The sequence below is a fragment of the Terrapene carolina genome, unplaced genomic scaffold, assembly GCF_002925995.2.
Source record: "Terrapene carolina triunguis isolate 2854851 unplaced genomic scaffold, T_m_triunguis-2.0 Scaffold234, whole genome shotgun sequence".
Taxonomy (NCBI): Eukaryota; Metazoa; Chordata; order Testudines; family Emydidae; genus Terrapene; species Terrapene triunguis.
The window spans coordinates 11,511,333-11,531,199 of NW_020664585.1; the positions used below are offsets into that span (position 1 = coordinate 11,511,333).

At 39.8% G+C, this 19,867-nt stretch overlaps 2 protein-coding genes across 5 annotated transcripts in view; one reads left to right on the top strand and one right to left on the bottom strand.

Annotated features, from left to right (window-relative positions):
* PIWIL1 (piwi like RNA-mediated gene silencing 1) overlaps positions 1-7,729 on the top strand; it is a 44,402-nt gene extending 36,673 nt beyond the window's left edge. The window contains exons 19-20 of the mRNA XM_024205758.2: positions 5,271-5,418; positions 7,613-7,729. Of these exons, the coding sequence (XP_024061526.2) occupies positions 5,271-5,418; positions 7,613-7,729 (265 nt within the window). The remainder of the gene's footprint in view (positions 1-5,270; positions 5,419-7,612) is intronic.
* A 3,930-nt stretch (positions 7,730-11,659) lies between these two features.
* The window catches only part of RIMBP2 (RIMS binding protein 2), a 302,398-nt gene continuing 294,190 nt past the window's right edge, over positions 11,660-19,867 (bottom strand). For all 4 annotated transcript variants that reach the window (XM_029912642.1, XM_029912641.1, XM_026656926.1 and 1 more), the window contains 4 exons: positions 19,458-19,561; positions 17,179-17,250; positions 15,556-15,690; positions 11,660-13,144 (listed from right to left, as the gene is read on the bottom strand). In XM_029912642.1, the coding sequence (XP_029768502.1) occupies positions 12,956-13,144; positions 15,556-15,690; positions 17,179-17,250; positions 19,458-19,561 (500 nt within the window). In that variant the 3' untranslated portion in view covers positions 11,660-12,955. The remainder of the gene's footprint in view (positions 13,145-15,555; positions 15,691-17,178; positions 17,251-19,457; positions 19,562-19,867) is intronic.

Below are 19,867 nucleotides of genomic sequence, written 5' to 3' on the forward strand. Positions count from 1 at the left end.
TGATCGTGAGCAGGACAACAGTCCCTCTCCAGCCTCACGCCACAGCCCACCAGTACACCAATCAGGGCCTTCTGAACTACAGCCAAGTTCCAGACTACCTAGTATGGACACCCATGGGTGCCACCACCAATGCCCTTTGTTCTACCTCAGTGGCCATACTGGGACCCCTGGACAACCTACAGAAGTCATCCTTCCAGGACCTCTAGTGTCTCCTATAGGGAGTTGACAAGGCGATCTCCCTCAGAATCCGTTTCCAAAACCTCAAAAGGAGACTTTTCAGAAGCAGGAGACCAGGCTAGTGAAGGAGGTTACCCCATCAGCAAATATATCCTCATCAAATGAAGCTGTGATTTCTTTTTTTTTTTTTTTTTTTTCCCCCCATCACCATCAATGGTGGATGATTTCTAAACTTTTTTCAGGACCTCACTAAGAGAGTTGCTGATGCACTACAGATTCCCCTTGAATAGGTAAAAGGTGCATCACAAATTATTACATATACTGCAGGTGACCTTCTCTCCAAAAATTGCCCTCCCAGTCAACGGATCACTTAGATCCTGCCAAGGTCATTTGGCAAACACCATATAAAAGGGAAGATAAGAAATACTAGTCCTCCAAGCATGTGGACTTCCTTTTTTCCGCACCCATGCCTGAACTCCATTGTTATAGACGCTGTAAAGTCACATGAAAGACCGCATCGTGCTAAATCTACCCCCTACGACAAGGATTGGAAGAGGCTTGACTTATTTGGTAGGAAAGCATACTCCTCAGCAACCCTGCAGTTAAGGATTGCAAACTGCCAGCCCTAATGGCAAAGTACGATCACACCAATTATGGGAAACTTAATGCCTTTATTGGCCACTTGCCAGACGAACAAAGAGCAATTTCAAGCCATCATCAGTGAGAGCCAGCTGATAGCAAGGACAGGGTTACAGACTGCCCAGCAAATGCAGTGGCCCACTCATTGTTGATGGCAGTGGTGATGAGATGGTCATCATGATTATACCTTTTGGGCCTGCTGAAGGAAGTGAAGACAAAAGTTGAGGACCTCCCATTGCAGGGCCCCAAGGTTTTCACTCTATACCTTTTTAAAGGACTTGAGACACATTGCACTCACTAGGAATCTACACTCCGTCACAGAAAAGAAAATTAATACACAGCCATTCTACAGACCCCACCCGCCCCAGTTCCCTCCACCCCAGTGATACTACAGACCACAAGGTAAGAGACCAGAGACCCAGAAACGAAGACCATCCGCCCCCAACCTTCAACATTACAGCCCTCAAACTCAAAACACTAGTTTTGATGCCTTGGTCAAGGCCCCGAGTGACCGTTCCCTCCAACAACCGCTGCAGCATACAAATCTTACACAGCCCTTTGGATGCCGCCTTGTTCTTTTCCAACAGAATTAGGAAAACAACTTAGGAGATATGGGTCTTGGAGATCATTTCCAAGGCTTACTCTATTCTCTTCAGGGATCTTTCTCACAAGAGATTGTGATGTCAGGAATTAGATCACCTATTAAGCCTAGGGGCTATAGAACTAGTTTCTGATAAAATCAAGGGAACAGGTTTCTATTCCAATTATTTCCTGATCTTCTCTCCCCCCCCCCCCCCCCAGAAAAAAAGAGGGGGGAGACTCATTCTGGATCTCAGAGCACTAAACAGATACATAAAGGCCCAAAAATTCAGGCTGATTACACTAGCAGCAATTATTCCATCTCTAGATCAGGGAGATTTGTTCTGAGCCCTTGACCTACAAGTGCCTATTTCCACATATCCATTCCACCATCCCACAGGAGAATCCTCAGATTTTCCTTCGGTCAGGACCATTACCAATACAGAGTGCTTTCATTTAGCCTATCTTCCACACCCAGAGTATTTTCCAAAGTTCTATCTGCGGTAGCGGCTCATCTGTGCAAATTGGGAATCATGTTTTACCTGTACCTGGACCTTATATCAAGGCTTTTTCCTTCAACACCCTCAGAGCCACTCAAAAGACTATGGAGGTGTTTGAGCAGCTAGGCCTGCAACTGAATACCCAGAAATCAACCTTGACTCTGGTATAATGCTTGCCCTTTATAGGGGCTTACCTCAATGGGGTGAAGGCCAGAGCCTCCCTCCCTCCTGCTACACAGATTCGACACCCTGACTGCCTTAATAGAGACAGTTCAGGTCAGCCGCCAAACATCTGCCAAAAGTTGCCTTCAGCTGCTCAGGCATATGGTGGCATGCATGTTGGTGATATCTCACATAAGACTACACATAAGATGCCTGCAAGCATGGCTCAGCTCTGTATTCACACCAAACAGATGGTTTAAACAAGTTACTGCCAGTGCCCCCGATTGTCAAAATTTCCCTCAAATGGTGGAAAGATCCAAGGAATGCTTGTGCAGGGATTCCATTAATGTAGCTGCGCGCCGCCTTCCCCCCCCCCCCCAAAATTGATACTGACAGCATTTCTAGTGGGCTGAGGAGCTCACCTGGCCAATCATAAGATTCAGGGCAAATGATCTTCAACAGATTCAACACTACATATTAATCTCCTGGAACTGAGGGCAATCAGGAATGCTTGTGTACCTTTCCTATCATTAATCAAAGAGACACATACAGAAATTGTGACAGACAACATGGTGTGCATGTTTTACATAAATGGCCAAGGGGAATGTGAGATCACAATCCCTATAGGCAGAAGCAATACAATTATGGAGTTGGTGCATTCACCAAAACATTCACATAGGAGCAGCGTACCTACTGGGACCCAGGAATATAACAGTGGACACTCTTGTCACACATTCTCACAGGATCATGAATGGAAAGTGGCCCCAAGCATGCTCCACAACATCTTCTGTTGTTGGGGGGGGGACCCCAGACATAGATCTGTTTGCTACTGACGGTGACAAGAAATGCATCTGGTACTGCTCCAGAGCCAGACTGGGAAGACAGTCATTGGGGGGATGCTTTCCTCTTTCAATGGAGCAAAGAGCTACTTTATGCCTTCCTTCTGTTTCCACTCATGGCCAATGTCCCTCTCAAAATAATGAGAGCGAGCGAGCAAAAGTCGTACTTAGCGCTCTCACGTGGCTGAGATAAATGTGGTACCTGTACCTGACACAGCACAGTGCTCACCAATTACTCTTCAGTCCCTTCCTCATCTCCTCTCTCTCAGGATACCTGGCAGATCCATCATCCTGACTTACAGGTTCTCCGACTCAAGGCTTGTCTCCTTGATGGTTCCAACACACAGAGAATTCCTACTCTGAGGAGGTGAAAGAAGTATTATATAGTAGAAAACCAATGACGCGTCACACTTGCATTGAAAAATGGAAAAGACTCCACATCTGGTGTACTTCGAAACAAATAACCCCGACATCTTCCTTCCCATTAATACTAAATTACATCAGACACTTCAAAAAGATGGGACTATTTTTCAGCTTGTTAAAGGTGCACTTTGTGGCCATAAGTCTTCCACCAGCAGATAGACGGATATTCAGTATTTGCACACCTGACAACGAAGAGGTTCCTCAAAGGTATGAGTAACCTTGACCAACAAATCAGATATTCTTCACCAACATGGGACCTTAATTTAGTCCTCAGGAGCCTAACCTTTTGAATCCATGGCCACATGCTCCCTTGTGCATGTGTTCATGAAGACCGCTTTCCTAGTAGCCATCACCTCAGTGTGAAGAATAGGAGAAATAGTGGCTCTAATGGCACACCCTCCCTTCACTATTTTCTTTAAGCACAAAGTCACACTGAGACCACACCCAAGGTTCCTCCCCGAAGTAGCCTCATCTTTCCATATGAACCAGTGTATTCATCTTCCAACCTTCGTCCCAAAGTCTCTGTTTATTGTGGTGAGGCAATACTGCAGACGGTGGATGTCAGGAGAGCCGTGGCATTCTACTTGGACAGGACAAAGAAATTTAGGAAATCCCCTAAGCTGTTCTTCTCAATTGCAGACAGAGCCAATGACTGCAATATCATCTCAAAGTCTCTTAAACTGGGTTTTGAACTGCATTAACCAGTGCTATCATGCCTATAATCTGCAACCTCCATCTGGTACACACTCTATACGTGCTTGCTGACAGCAGAGAAATGGTGAGGCTCAGGAATCTTGGATTCATTCCAGGCACTGGAGAAGAAGTCTAGCAGTCTTACTCCTTGTGCTCGGTCCTGTCCCTCACAAGTTTGACTCCTGGTCTGTTCCTGTCAGACCTGTCTCTCTCCTCACCCCCTGCTTCTTGTCCCAGTCTCCTTGCATGGCCAGTCTTAGTCTCCCCCCTAGATTCCCAGTCTCCTTTCCTGGTCTCCAAGCCCATCTCCGTACCCAGCCAGTCCCAGATCCCACTCCAGCCCTTTGCCTGAGCGGTCTCCCTTACCCCAACCTGTACTCCTCATGGTTTTTCCTCCAGTTCCCCTCTCCCCGTGCTCCCTAGGCTCCTTGTCTCATTCTACTCCCTTCACCAGTCCATCTGTTACCTGTCTGTGTTTGAACTGGGTAACTTCCTCCTCAATGTTGCCAGGGTCCAGCGTGGTGGAATTGAGACCAGAGGCAAGACGGTCTCCCTGCTCTAAGTTCTGGTGTCTGGACTCAGACCTTGTATAGGCTGCAGCCACTAAGAGTAGCACTTGTCGGGAAAGTCCTGCTTAGCTCTAGGCTTGAATATGCCCAGTGTGGACAGAATCTCTTCTGAGGTTTTAGCTGTTAAACTCCGTCTCTATTCAGCAAGTGCAAACTGCAATTTTTCAGACTCAGGTTATCCAATTTTGAATGGAGTCTCACATGGATGGCAAAAAGCATATCCTGATACAAAGGCCACCGCCTACCAGATTTCAAGTCCCAGCTCCAGAGCCTGGAGTTGCTATAGCATTTGAAAGAAAAGAGCTCAAGAATTTAATATGGTCAAAACAACATATTTTTCCCTAACCTCATTATTGGAAGCAGCTGAACCATTTTGGCTGAAATTTTGTAAAACTTCACCTTGAACGGTTGAAGTTTGACAAAGTTATAAGTAACTGGAAAGAGGGTCTTTTACCTGAGGGTATCAGGCAACCTTAATAGACTGTTACCTGCAGAGCCTATAATGTTGTATATAAAACTTGCTTGTTTTTCTCACTTTCCTGTTGTGCTTACCATGCTGTAGTTCTACAAAGGCAAATAGTCTTTTTTAAAAATGTTTGGTAAATTGATTTAAAGGCAAACTTTATATTTTGTGTGAAGGGCTTGGATTTGAGTACAACTTCTGGTTTGTATTTTTTCTTCAATTACAGGTATGATTTTTTTATTGTGAGTCAGGCTGTGAGAAGTGGTAGTGTTTCACCAACCCACTACAATGTAATCTATGACAACAGTGCATTGAAACCAGATCATATGCAACGTTTAACTTACAAGCTCTGCCACATGTACTATAACTGGCCAGTAAGTATCTGCTTCTGCATGCATAAGTGCAAAACACAAAAATTGATGCTTTTTTCCTGTTCAGGGGTGATATTCTGAGTATATCATGTAAATAGCTCTTATTGTGGGGTTAAGGCTGCGAATCTTTGGGAGGGGGAAACGATGAATAAAAAACTGCATACTGAATATGCATAGGAGTTTTTGCTTCCAGATCAATGACCTGGGTATTATTTGGCCTTAAGCGTAAAGAGCTCATGCACCCATAAAGATTTAAAGTGATTTAAGTTGCCTTGCTCAGCTGCTGCCTCCTAGCCTAAACATTCTAGTCCTTACAGACTGTACATGATCCCATAGTCTCTCATTGGAAAAATGTTTAACTCTGTGCTCCAGAGAACTTAAATATTACTGGATTATTCTTACTAATCTGTAGAATGTCAGACTTTTTTGGGGTGTAGGAGGGGTGCTGGGAAGGGACAGTAGTGCAATCTCGTCTCCTCGGATTGCCTTAGGACCTCTTTCCCCATATTTGGCTGGCTGGTTGGTCTTGGTGGGATAAGGACTCTGGATCACTTCTGAGAACTTATTAGAGCTGTAGGCATAGTATTCATAAATACTACACTAGATCTTCCATGCCATGTTCAGATACCAGTGCAGGACTTACAAAATCAGACCTTTGCCTCCAGCAGTGTGCACCTGTTTCCTTTTTCTTCGTGTGAGCTTTGAAATACAGTGGGAAACTAAGTGAAAGAAAAACCTAATTCATTTAAGATTGTACAGTTAAAACCAAGCTTGGGAACTGCAGAAATTAAGGGTCATGTGATAGTGCAAACTCAGCCATGGTAGAGTAATTTTCTTTTGTTAACTTGCACTTTACATGTATCAGTTTATAATCTGAAAAGTGACTCAGGGTTCTGCTCTCTGGTTTCGGAGACCTGATGGGGTTTTGCTTCCCATCTTTAAACTCCCAAGCTTTTTTCAAATCCTTCATTTTAGACATATTGCCCCTAAGTGGGACCTACATTCTCAGTTCCGGAGTCTGAACTCTTAATGAAAAATGTCACTACATCTTTTTGCAGTGAAAATAGCATTTAGTTCCCATACCCCCAGCTTTTTGTTAGCTAGGTAAATCTCCAAAACAGCTCCTGAGTCCGACCCTGCACCTTGCCAATATGTCCATTGCCAATACACTAAGGGTTTTTGGCTACTATACTTTTTTCTGTTGGCTGAAGCTGTGCATAGGGTGACCAGATGTTCCGATTTTATAGGGACAGTCCAGATTTTTGGGTCTCTTCCTTAAATTGGCTCCTATTACCCTCCACCTCCTCTCCTGATTTTTCACACTTGCTGTCTGGTCACCCTAGCTGTGCACTACACTAACTTGATAACAGATGGGCAAGACTCCTCTCTGCCAGTGAAGTTCCACTTTACACCATGGTATTTCCACAATCTGGGCTGAGAAGGCTGAGGCCTTCACAGTAGAAATCTGTAAGGCAACTTCCATGAACCTTGCATCACTATTCAGTTATCTGCTACGGTTGATATGGGTAGCACAGAAAAACTTAGCTCTTAAAGCTGCTTATTCAATAAAATTGCCATCTCTTATGGGTCTGCTCACTGCCTTCGTTCTCTGGAAACTTGTACAGGATGGGCGATGGAACGGCAAGGGGAAATTACATTCTGGCAATTCAGCTTGTTGAAGTTTGTCCCCCTCTTGCATCCTTCCCTTGTCTTGTATTATGAGAAGGAGTTGGTTTTAAAGCAAACAAGGGCTGGCCGATGGGGTCTTAAGCAGGGTGGGAGGAGGGACTCAACCAACTGAATCTACTGATGAGTAATTTTTTTCCCCAACTGTAACGGCACTTTTCAGTGCATTATGTAATTTAAAATATGCAGAATGTACAAGAATCTACGAATGTGTATGTATGCAATTTCTGACTTTTTGACTTGAACTGTACAACCTCAGTATTGAATTAATGTGACTTGCATTTATGAAATGCGTGGCAGGCAATCTGAAACAAGCACTTCTGTGTGGATCTTTTTACATATGCAAAATGTATATAAGTATTTGTGTACACAATTTTATTTGTATTATACAATATATTTGACAATAAGGGAAAAACAAATGTCATAAATACAAACTTTGAATTTCAAATTTTTGTAAGTATTTAGCTTTTACTGAATGTGTTATTTGTTAAATGGCTTTCTTCTTCTGCAGGGTGTTATCAGAGTGCCTGCACCTTGCCAATATGCCCATAAACTGGCTTTTCTTGTGGGTCAGAGCATTCACAGAGAACCGAATCTGTCACTCTCAGACCGTTTATACTACCTTTGAGCTACAGAAGTGGATAAAGTGAAGTTTGTGGGACTTTCTGTGGTACTGGTTTTTCTTTTTCTTATTGAAGTTGTAGTTTTCTACAAAACTTTGATGCAAAAATAGTAAATGTGCATGGGGAAAATGCGTAACTTCGCACAAAGATCATGTTTTTTTTCTACAATGAAAATAACAATTATAGCATAAAAAGGCAATTCTGAGTAAGTTCAGCTACCTTTTTAAACTGACAAAGCAAAGTTAATATCTTCCTACAGCCTACTTGCTGATTTAAAAGCATTTTCCGTGTGTGTGGTTTTTTTTTGTTTGTTTGTTTGTTTGTTTGTTTGTTTTAAAGGGAAACTACAGACATCACAGTTGCTCTTGTGGGGAATCTGTGCTTATGTGTACTTCATGATTGAATACACTAAACATAAATTGCACTAAGCTAAAGCAGACTTCTTTGGTTCCTGTATTAATTGTTGACTTCTTAAAGCTATATTGAAAAAGGGCAACCTGTTGACCCTTGAATTTTGCATGTCAGCTGTCTCCTAAAAAAGTATAGACATTGTGCCCAGTGTTCTTAGTTATCAAGGCTCATTTTTGTGGTGATTCTTCCAGACACTGTAAGCATGATGAAATGTCACTGTACTTGTCATTCTGATTTTCCTCTTGCATACACCAGTAAAGTTAAAATATTAAAAACTGCCCTATGCTAGTTTCTTGCCAGCCTTTGCAGCTGGAAAACACAGGCTTAACCAGTTACATCAAATCTTCAAACAGAGGTGCTCCAATGGACAGTGAAAATAAAGTAATGTTAGTGGTTAGTCAGACAATAGAAGTTAGAAACGAAAAATACATATTTGAAATGGACTGGATGACCTGCAGGAGCACGACTGGTTCCCACTTGTTGGCCCAGTCTACTTTGAAGTCTCATTGATGAAGTCCCTTGGGGAACTGGTGGAACGGATAAAGTCAATGTTTTCCATCTGCATAGAGACAAAATATCCATGAAGATGTAGACAGGGCCCTCAAATGTTCCGTAATATTTAGCCCAATTATCCATTTCTTAATTTCTTCTCACTACTTCCAGTTACTCCTTTATGTGATCCGAAATAACTTCTAACTATTGCGGAAATAACTTCTGCAGCAGTTTCACTTTTTCATGCTCATTGACTAGCACTCTGGGTTGCTGTGCTAATACAATATGGACATATGAAAACTAGAAGACATTTCACGTATTTCCATAACTAGCTTAAAATTTAAACTAAGTTGTATAAATTCTGACATGTGAAGTAAAGCACTGTAGCTTAGAACCACAAGAATCGTCCTTTTATTATTCTTTCAGGTTCTTCCTGTGTACTAAAATAAAGCATCACCAAGCAAAATCATAGTAGCTTACTTATGTTGATGTCTTCTGGATTAGTTACTCTTTTATTAGAAGGGTACATTTGTTTAAATATAAGATCATTGTAGTAATTAGAACCAACTTAAATTGTGAAAGTTTTTCCTTTTTCTTGATAATAAATTTCAATAAAGTTTTGTTTAAAATATTGCATTTGTTTGCTCATATTACTTTTATATATAAATATAGTTTAAACCGTACAAGAAGCCAACCTTTTAGATGCCCTCCTGTGTGAAGGCCCCTTAGCATCTTCTAACATTTGTACAGCATCTATCCGTGCATATCCCCTTGTTTAAAGCACAGATTTGTTGCTTAAAATCTGATGGTTTTGGAAAATGGCCTAAATTAAAATGACACCTTACCCATAATCTACTGTATTCAGTCATATCTGCTTGTTTTAGTAATAAAACAAGTTTTTACTGCAAGCCTTTCAGTGCCTATATAGATAAGTAAATGGTGTATTCTAGACCTCATTTGTGTATTAATCCAAGTTGAATTTGCAGGTCCGGGATGGGAGTGAGGAAGAGTGTTTGAAGAAATATTTAGACTGAGCAAATGCAGTTTGGTATATTGAGTATACATGATCTGGAAATCATTTTTAACATATTATTTGAATACCCACAATGCCAATTTTTAGAGTTGCTTTTGGAGTAGAATTCTGCTTGAGATCAGAATTTCATTGTATATATTACAACCAGTACTGGTGTAATGCAAAATTGCACTTTATTTGTATGCACCATTTGGAATTAGAATGCTGTATTATCAAACTTCATTCTTCCAATAACTGTTAAGGTTGAGTAGATATAATAATTTAAGAGTAAAGCCATTATAGACATTTTGTAATACTTGAGTTTTGAGATAAGTTACAAAATCCCCGTAATGGCTTTTACTTGTAACTCTAAGTTTAATGTATTTTTGGTCTGAAAACATCGTGGGTGCTTTATTAAAAATCTAATGCATGGACACTAACATTATCTTTGATACAACTTAATCCCAACAAACAAGTTTACATCCAGCAAGCAGAAGTGGTCAGGGAAATGGAGTAAAGAGCACTCCTTTTGTGGGTGACACATAGCTAATAATGGGTATTCAAGAATGATGATGACCTGTTCAGGAGTTGTGGTGAAATACAAAAAAGGGTGATGTTCCTAGTTATACCCATTAAATATTTTTGGGGGGAGGTAGGCATTTGTCTCTCCATAAACCTACAGATATCTATAGGTAATTCTCCCGTACGTTTTGCAATGGAAGTTGTTCTGATGATTGCGTTACAAATTGTAGATGGTCTCGGGTTGAGTGTCAGTAGAATTACCCATCCTTTGAGCCAAATCCGAGACACTGTTAAAGATTAACATTTTAGTTTAGAGCTTGGTCTGTGTATCTGAACTTGGACAGAGATTCACTCTTCCTAACTTGGTCTGTTGGCCTGTTAATGGTAAACAAATTAAAGCATCACGGTTTGAACTGCAAACCGAGAAATTTTAGAACCCAAGGGACCACTTAAGTATCCACGTTACTTTAAATGTAGAGTAGCAATATGCATATTGAACTGAACGCTTCCACTGTTTAATAATGCACTATGTAAATAGTACCAAAAAAGCAGAACTGTACATAATATTAAACAAAGTGTACAGGCACTGTCTATCCAGTTGTTCTGAACTTCAGGGAACTGGCTCTGGCATGAAAACACAGGAATTTGCTTCCCCAACAAAGTCTACTGAGTAAGGTGCAGCTTTTTTTTACTGAGGTGGAAAGGCTGATATGAAATGGAGGGTCAGGGAGGAGTGTTCATCATTGAACAGTGTTAAGTGATAGAAATTATATATAAGCACAAATATCCTGTACCAGGATTTTTAGAGTCTAATCTTCAAGGGCAGTTAATACATGTTACAGCTATATTGTCACTGCAAGAAATCTGTCAACTAATCTGTCAGTATATAATGCCTGCATCTGTAACTTTCACTCTATGCATCTGAAGTGAGGTTTTTACCCACGAAAGCTTATGCCCAAATAAATCTGTTAGTCTTTAAGGTGCCACCAGACTCCTTGTTGTTTTTGTCAACTAACTGATTTTCTTTTTAATCAATTCAGTTTTGGACAGGAAGTTAGGGATAACTTAAATAGCTTGGTTTTATCATGGTTTTTAGTACAGGGCAAAAAGCTGCTACATGGAGTTTCCCTGTGCTTCATCTCATCTCTGAATTATCTTGTGGTGGTCACTATAGGTTCCTTTATGGAGCTTGACTCTTGAATGCTTAGGACCTTCTCTTCCAGATATCTGGAAGCAGCTAGTTAAAGAAGTTATTTACCTGAAAATTAGTCTCTGCATCTGCATTGCTGTACACTTGTCTGAATACCTTAACCATGTTGGGATACAAAGCCTGCCATCAGCTAGTGTAACCTTTGAGGTCATGCTTTTTTTTTTTTTTTTTAAGTAGGGGAAGGCTAGCACAGTGATTATTTGAGGTAACAAACATACAGAACAAACAGCATTCTACAAAATATCAAATTTATTTATATAAAATATTTTACACATGAATAACTGTACACATGCACACGCCCACACAATACTTTACCACAAATTTAGGCCAGTAGTTTTCTTTAATTTCATAACTCTAGCACACAGTAGTATCTTACAGTAATTTACATTATAATTCTTTGAAGACACAATGGGGAAAGCTTTGATCGTTCATTTATAAACCTTCCATAAATTACAAAAGAAAGGCAGTCTGAAAAGTATGTATAAACAGTAAAAACAATTTACAAATGGACAAGAATTACAAAATAGTAACTGCCAATGTCTGCCAGCAAGATTGTTTTAATCAAGAAGCCAATATTAGAATTAGTGTTTTGAAAGATTTCTACTATAATGGTAGAGCCTTTTAACTAGCTACAGCTTGTGTGTATAACATACACCTCTTTCATTGCTGCACCTAGTACATGCATTTTATCTTGATTCTGACATCTATAACATGAAAAATGATTTTTAACTTAAAACTGCACTTCCACAAGAGAGAACACTTGGGGAGCAAAGATTATTGTTTTCTGGCTGTTTACTGAAACTTTCACACTAGTGCCAGGAGCTATAAAACAAGATTTTGAATTATTAACACTGTGTGCATTCTCTGGATAGTTTAGGTGCTACCTCAAGTTAGTATACTGAATGTTTGCTAAAGGAACTCATACAAATGTTTAAAAATGCATCCTGCACAACATTTTCAGCCTCCCAAAAATTACATCAGACATTAAATGGAGTCAGTAACACATTACTTGATCTTAATCTACCATGTCTGTGAGGTTGAAAAGACATTTGAATACACAGTACATACAAAGTATACGCTGTATATTTAGACAGTACGAATCATTGTGTATTAATAAGGCAAAACATCAAGGCTGAGTAAACTAGGAGTTTCAAGACCATTTTTGTTTAAGATAAATGTTAGGCTAGTTTGGGGTGAGCATTTTTGAAGAGGGCTCAAATAAGATTTTACTGCTTCCCCTAAAGTTAAAGGAGAATAAAGGCAGAGATTTATCCAATAGAGTTAGAGGTGTGGAGGTGCCTTGAAACAAAAAGATGATATCCTTCTAGTCTTAATTCCCCAAAATCATTTTTGAAGAAAAACAGATATTGACAACATTGCTCTTTAGTAGCAACAAATCCACTTCTTTTTTTCTTGCTGTTTTGATCAAACAAGTCACATGATTCTCTGATGTTTAGAAAGGGTTAAAAATGCAAAGGTTCTGTAAAGATGTATTTTATAGTCATGAAAGCCCTAGTTTGAAGTTTTTGTTTTTTAAAAAAACCATAGCTTGGAAGCTTTACAAGTTGTCCAGAAGTAAATGAATCATTTCACTGCACCCAGCTTTTTCAGCAGTTTCTTGCCTTTGGAAAGCAGCCCCTTTTTCTTTTTCGAGGACATTTCCCTGCCTCTCCCGGGACTACCAGAACCCATAGATGACGTAGGTGACCCAGAATGGAGATGGACTGTGGGAGATGGTGCTCTCCTTGATGTACCTGTATTCTCAGGAGGAACCTATTAGGTATATTATTATAGTTTATTGAATGTTTGAAAGCACTCATCAAGAAAGTTGGTAACATAATTTTTGTCCCATTACCCACTTTAAAAAAAAAAAAAAGGGCTGGCTCAATTCTTCTTTCAATAGTTTTAAGTATGCCATAGGGAAATAGAGACAATACATAAATACAGCTTCCCACAACTAACATTGTGAGCAAAGGGATAGAGAGCAAAAAATACACACTTCAGTGGGTCCTCAAGTTGGTTACATTTTTTGAACAGAGCTGGAGCCTCTTATTTTGCCATCGTTTGGGCAAAAATCACAAATTTTGTCCTTCAGCACTCTTAAGAGTGCACGAATGAAGAGGGTCATTTATAGCTAGGGAATTATATTTATAAAATTAAACAGCAAAGTGGATTATATACTATAGATCCAGCTCTATACTCCAAACAGTTTCCGGAAGGAATTACTGTATGTGCAAACTCTATCACTTAAAATTTTGATGTCCTTTGAACGCGTTTTCTTAAAACAGGTTAGCATACTGTATATACGTATTTAAGAAGATGGCACACTGGTTGAAAGAAAGAAAGAAAAAAAAGCTAAAATGAACCTTAATTGCAATCAAAGAAAGCTTAAAGACCCTGATTGCTTGGTGTGTGCTGCAGCTATATATGATTGCCAGGTGAAGATAAACCCTTGTTGTACAATACTTAGAACATGACAGCATTCCTAAATATTTTAAACAAAGCTATTTTAATCATCAAAAAGCACTTGAATGAAATGACTATAACTATTCCTCCTATTGCAACTACTGTGCCCTGCTGACAAAATGTGGTACTGTATGTTGTAAGATGATACTGTGTAGTATAAACCATGCCTCAGGGATCCCTATTATCTTTAATTCCAGTTAAGACAACATTAATACATTAGCAGTTTGCTGTCTTATCGTGCAACAGTTATTAAGCAAAGGGACTTCAAGCCTACTTTGATTTTAAATCAAGGTCTAATTCTAATGAAAAACAACTTGGTAAAGCACCCCCAACGTACACCTGAAGATACCATATATTTAGTCTAATGCATTCATTGGGTGAGCTGCATGTTTCATATTGACACATTTTTATTGCATTGGTAAACCAAACCACTGCTAAAGTGTTTCATAAGCATTTGCACTGATATGGACAGTCCTAGTAAATTGTGGCATATGTGTGTGTGCATGATTTCAGAATTACTGAATGGCTATAGTCATAGCAAACTGGGGTACAATTGATTGGGGGAAACAGATTTTAAGGCAGACAGTTTAAGCAGATATTTGTGATTGCATTTCAGAACTATATACCTCTGTAAACTTCTGTACTTATCTGCTTACAACTCACTTGCTTATTATTTAAGGGCGGGTGTTGTGCTTTTTTCCTGTATTTAGGAACTTAATGAGTTTGTGTATCTCAGGTTGGCTAACAATTCAATATGCAGCTTTTGTCGGTAGCACAATTAGACATTGAACACTTCTTTTGATGTAAACAGAAACATTTAGCTCATGGAGAAATATGTTCCAAATGCTGACCTTCATAAAGTTAACCCTAATTAGATGGGGAAAAAAACCCTTAATAGCCATGTCAAAGGATTTCTTTGTCTCATGCAAACACTGACTTACAAGTACATACAGTAAATGTCTGTATCCTGTTACTTTGGGGCCATTGATTTTGGAGACATATTTCTTTTTTTCACAGTTAAGTTTCAAGACTGTTGCATTAGATATTGTCAGGTGGCTTTAACTGATATCTTTATTGGTATCTTCAGTTGCTCACTTACGTGAAGGCTACATTGCCTTATTAAGGTGTGAAATGAACACTCTTCTTCTGTTTCCAAGCAGATGAGCAAAAAAATAAAAATATATATAAAATATATAATATATAAAAATATTGCAGTGATGAAACAAAACAAAAATGAAATACTCTGTACATGAATAATCTTTCATAAAGTGGAAGGTTTGGACAGTTAACTTGGTAGTAGGCCTAAAGTCTTAAAAGGGTTAGCTGATTAACAATAATTTTATCTTTACATTTTATATTTCAGGGAGTAGTTGTCCCACTCCTTCCCCATCCCCAGCTACTTTTCCTGTTTTAATCTAGGTAATGTGTATGTGTATAGTTTAAGTTTGAGGAAGTAAGAACTTTCACTAGAAAAGGCTGATGAAGTTACAATTTTATTCACCAGAATCTCTTAATTTAAAATTTAGGTTCATAATTATAAATGCTCATGATACACTAGTGTGAAAGATCAGTGCAATCTTTCCATATTTAAGACGACTCTTAAAAATACCTAAAATGGGTAAGTGGATTTTAAAATGTCATAAATAATATCCAAACTAAATGAGATGGTATAATATGGAAAAATTAAAAAAAAATTATTTTTTAGTGTAGTTGCTTACCCTTTTTGCTTTTGTACGCAGTGGTGTGTCTTGAACATATCGTGATGGTGCATCAGAAAGATAGACTTCTACATCATCAGGCACTTCTTCAAGAAAGTTTGAAGGAACCAGCCCCTTCTGTCCATTAAGCTCACCCTGCAATATGATAAACAATTGGTCTTGCAGTTATTTACAAATATGAATGACTGTAAACATGCAACACTCCTATGAGATAGAGAACTACTCGTCTGTATTTCATGGATGGAGAAACTAAGGGAGCAAAGAGCAAGTGACTTGCCCAAGATCACACACAAAATCTGACAGAATCTAGATTTCCTGGCTCCGATCCTGTGATTGAGGTGCAAATTATCTATCTTGCAAAAAAGAGGCTAAAAAAAAGATAGGCACAAAATGTTCTGTAATTTCAGGTGAAGGTTGTGTCCAGTATATTAAAGGAATGTGTTTAGAGTACCTATGGTTAAGCTATGCATCCACTTCTTTGACAATATTAAAGTTACTGTGGCTTTTAATCTTGGTGCAGAGAAGGCTATGCCATGTATTGAGTAGCTAAGATCTTTTAATATCTCCTTTTGCATTTATTTTTTTGATTTTGCAAAGGGATGTGTAAAACTACTCACTGGATAATCAGCATTTACCTAAACCTGTTACACGAGGATCTGAATGTCCCTTAGCATTTTGTAGCTCCTGACAACAGCTAAGCACTTACTGGTATTTATGTGCTAACTTGGCATGGGATGAAATTTATACTGGGGGTGGAGAGCCAGTGCAAGGCCCTCTATACCATTTCTGCCCTAGATAGCAGATGCACAAGGGAAAATGGGTGAAGCAACCTCTTAGGCGTGTTTGCACATTTCCTGTCCCTCCTATGCAATATAGGATAGAGAGAGATGGAGAAAAGGTGCTGTGTTCTTGTTTACATGGATCCAGGGGATGCAAACCCCTTTGCAGCTGCTGGGGAGGGGCTGTGGCTTTAATTGCAGCAGACAACTGTTATTCCAGCTGCTAACTATGGGTCAGAGGGGTGGATTTCACCACCCCAGTTGCTCTGCACTTTTCCCCCATAGAGTCCTAGTGCACAGGTTTTATGTAGATGGAGTGGATTTCACCCCATGCAAGTAACCTTTGTTTACTAACAATCTCAGTGTATTTCTAATCTGTGTCCCTTTACTGACACGAGCCCTCAGCAAAAGGGTGGTTAGAAACATTTGATTCGAACAGTGTTACGTCAGCTGCAGTAATTACAATTTGATTAGCTATTTGGGCATATATTCACATTGCCGTGCTTCTTGCTTGCAGTTCAGAATACACTTATTGCAGCTAAAGTCACTAGGCAAATGTTCTTGTAACTTGTAGAAATGTTTGAAAACAGCTACAAATCTGAGATTCAGGAACAGCAGTATTTACAGTGTCACTTTGTACCTAAGAATTAAGGTATAGCATCACTGAGTGGCATGTTTAATAAATTTGCTGATATAATAAATATTCAAGATGAAATAACCTGAATGAAATCCTCCCAGATTATATTTTAATAGCTCATTCTACCAACAACGTCTCCAGTTACTGTTTGAGACACTGGGCACTCTGCTTGATGTAGTTTAAAAGACCAAATAAAAGAAAACTTACATAGTAAAACCCATCTTCATCTATTTCACCAAAGACAGTGATAATGTCTCCTGTACAAAAGGTAAGCTCAGCCTGTGGAAAGAGGAAGGTGACTGATCATATTGTGTTACGGTGCAAACATTAACATTTGCTACACTGATGGCACATCAGGTTCATAATTTTTTCCAACCATATTAGTAGACAGTTGAATGAATCTGCATGTTGAATTAGAGAGCAAAATATTCTTCAGAACAAACCAGAAAGCTTTTTTTATTACCATACACTGGGCATTTTCTTGACAAACAGTGAACTTTAAATCCCTGGGCTCATCTTGTCCTAATCTGTGTGGGAAGAAAGGGACTTGTGGGAGGAAATCACAGTAAGGATCTCCTTGTGGAGTTGGGGGTGGGATAGGACCTCCTACAATCTGCCCCAGGATGCTGGTAACATAGCTCTATTGGAGCTGTGCTACTAAGGACAGCCCCATATGCTCTGGGAGGTCACTCTTCTAGGAATCTCTGTGGGGTTGGATGGAAGACACTGCATGACCACTTTGCCCCTGCACAGACCTGGGCACAAACAGCAACCTTTTTGGAGAGGCGGAAGGAGGAGATGGGGGGAGGCGGAGGGAGAGCTGAATGCTGAACTGTGGGGACAGTCTGAGCCCTGTTTATTTAAAGCCTTTACAGTTTTGTCCACTTTACGATAACAGAGACAATGCTACAGAGTTTATTTGAGAACTAAATCTGATTAAAGGAGATAATACGAATTAGTAGGGTACCAAGCACTTCCAAAGTGCAGTATGTAGAAAACAGTTCCATAGACAGGCTATGGTGTGTTTTAAATAACAAATACGGGGAGATAGCAAGCTTGGTAGGTGTATTTTGCTTTGTCACATAGCTTCATGAGTGTGGCCTGCTCTCAAAAGCATGCTTCAAATTCTGTTTGCCGGAGGAGCTCCAAGATGACATTGAAGGTATCGTATACAGGGGAGAGAAAGAGAGCCTGGTGGACTGGGCCTAGTGCAAGACCCAAGGCCTGAAGCATAGTCAGCAAAGTCAGGCCATATATTAAAGCAGATGCTTCAAGTTCACAGGAAGTTGGCACGGGCATTGCTAAAATACAGGCACTTCTAAGAAGTAACAGATACTGGGTATGTGTGTGAACACACCTCAAAAGATTAGCACCAGATAAAAGGGTTTGACAGAAGTGATGAATAGGGATGTTTTGCCCAAGACACCTGGAGCAAGATACAAGGTGATGTCATGAAACACAAGTGGAACATAAATTGTTTTTGTCAGTCTATAAGTGTTGGGGTGTTTTGCCTTAACCCTTTGTCCAGCCGAGGGGGGCAGTGGAAAGCTGAGTCCTTTGGGACGGGCATACATATTAGTGTATCTGTGACAATGGACAATAAAGCCGAGTCCCTTTACCACCGAGCTGTGTCTGTGGTCTTTCTGGGTAGTAATAGTGGGCCAGCTATCTGCACAGTGCTGGTACCCCATATGGAGAGAAGACAGACACACACCAACTGACATCATCAAAACTGGCTGCATTGCCTGCTTTGATGCTGCTGGGAAACGTATGAGGTTAGAGCAGAAGTTCTCAACCCACGGCCAGCAGGCCGCTTGTGGCCCAATCAGCACAAAGTTGCAGCCCATGTGACAACCTCAGGGCCATCTCGGTAGTATATATATTGTGTGGATGCGGCCCACATAACACACACAGCTGCATATGTGGTCCACAAGTAAATAGGTTGTGAACCACGATGAAGATTTGGGAAACAGTTCATAATTGCTTAAGATACCATTAAAAGGGCATGATATAGACAGATTACATAGAGCGTTAGACATCATACATTTCCATGAAGCCCAGTGGATCACTAAGGGAGAAAATTTGATATTTTATGAATGCAGGTGTTTGGGATTTTTTGCATCTCCATGTTTCAAAATCAATTCTTGAGCTTCGGGCTACTTGCTTGTTGGTGTGAGTTGCAACACTTCTGACGATCATACTCTCTTAAGGAAGGATGCTAGGTGCATTTGGGATTAAATATTCTTTCCCTCTTTGCTTTGGAAAAATGTTTATTCCCATAATTTAAAATAAATTACCATATTTTCAGGTAGGCCTGTGATATATTACAATCATGATTTTATTGTATCCACAAGTCTATGTAATGTGTTCAGCACAGCTGAGCTGACTACTGAAACATGTTCATGAACATGTGTTTAAACCAACCCCACGAGTTCAATGGATAGATAAATGACAAACATAAAAATTGTTTTTGTTTAAATCAATACCTCCACATCAACGTTAGGAGAACTTTCTCTTGGATCATAATCGTATAGTGCCACCATCCTCCGTGTTGACACAGAATGCTGTCTGCCACTCCTCCTGTTCCTTTCTGTTCCAGCCATAAGGAGGGAAAGGGGAGGAAAGCTATCAAAGTTATTTTGAAGAACAAAAACAGCATGGTGCAATTTTTTTTCCTCTTGTTATTTTCTCAACAGTGTAGTAATCAACTCAAGACTATTTCTCTAGCAAGCTGGACAGGTGACCAAAGAGAGATACCAAATCTAGTAACATAGTCATGGATTCCTGATGCAAGCTGGACATCGAGTCCAAAACAACTCTTTAATTCTTAACAGCTGGGTTGATCCTACTGTTTCTAAATCATCTCAGCAATATATAGAAAGCTACTATTTGTTAT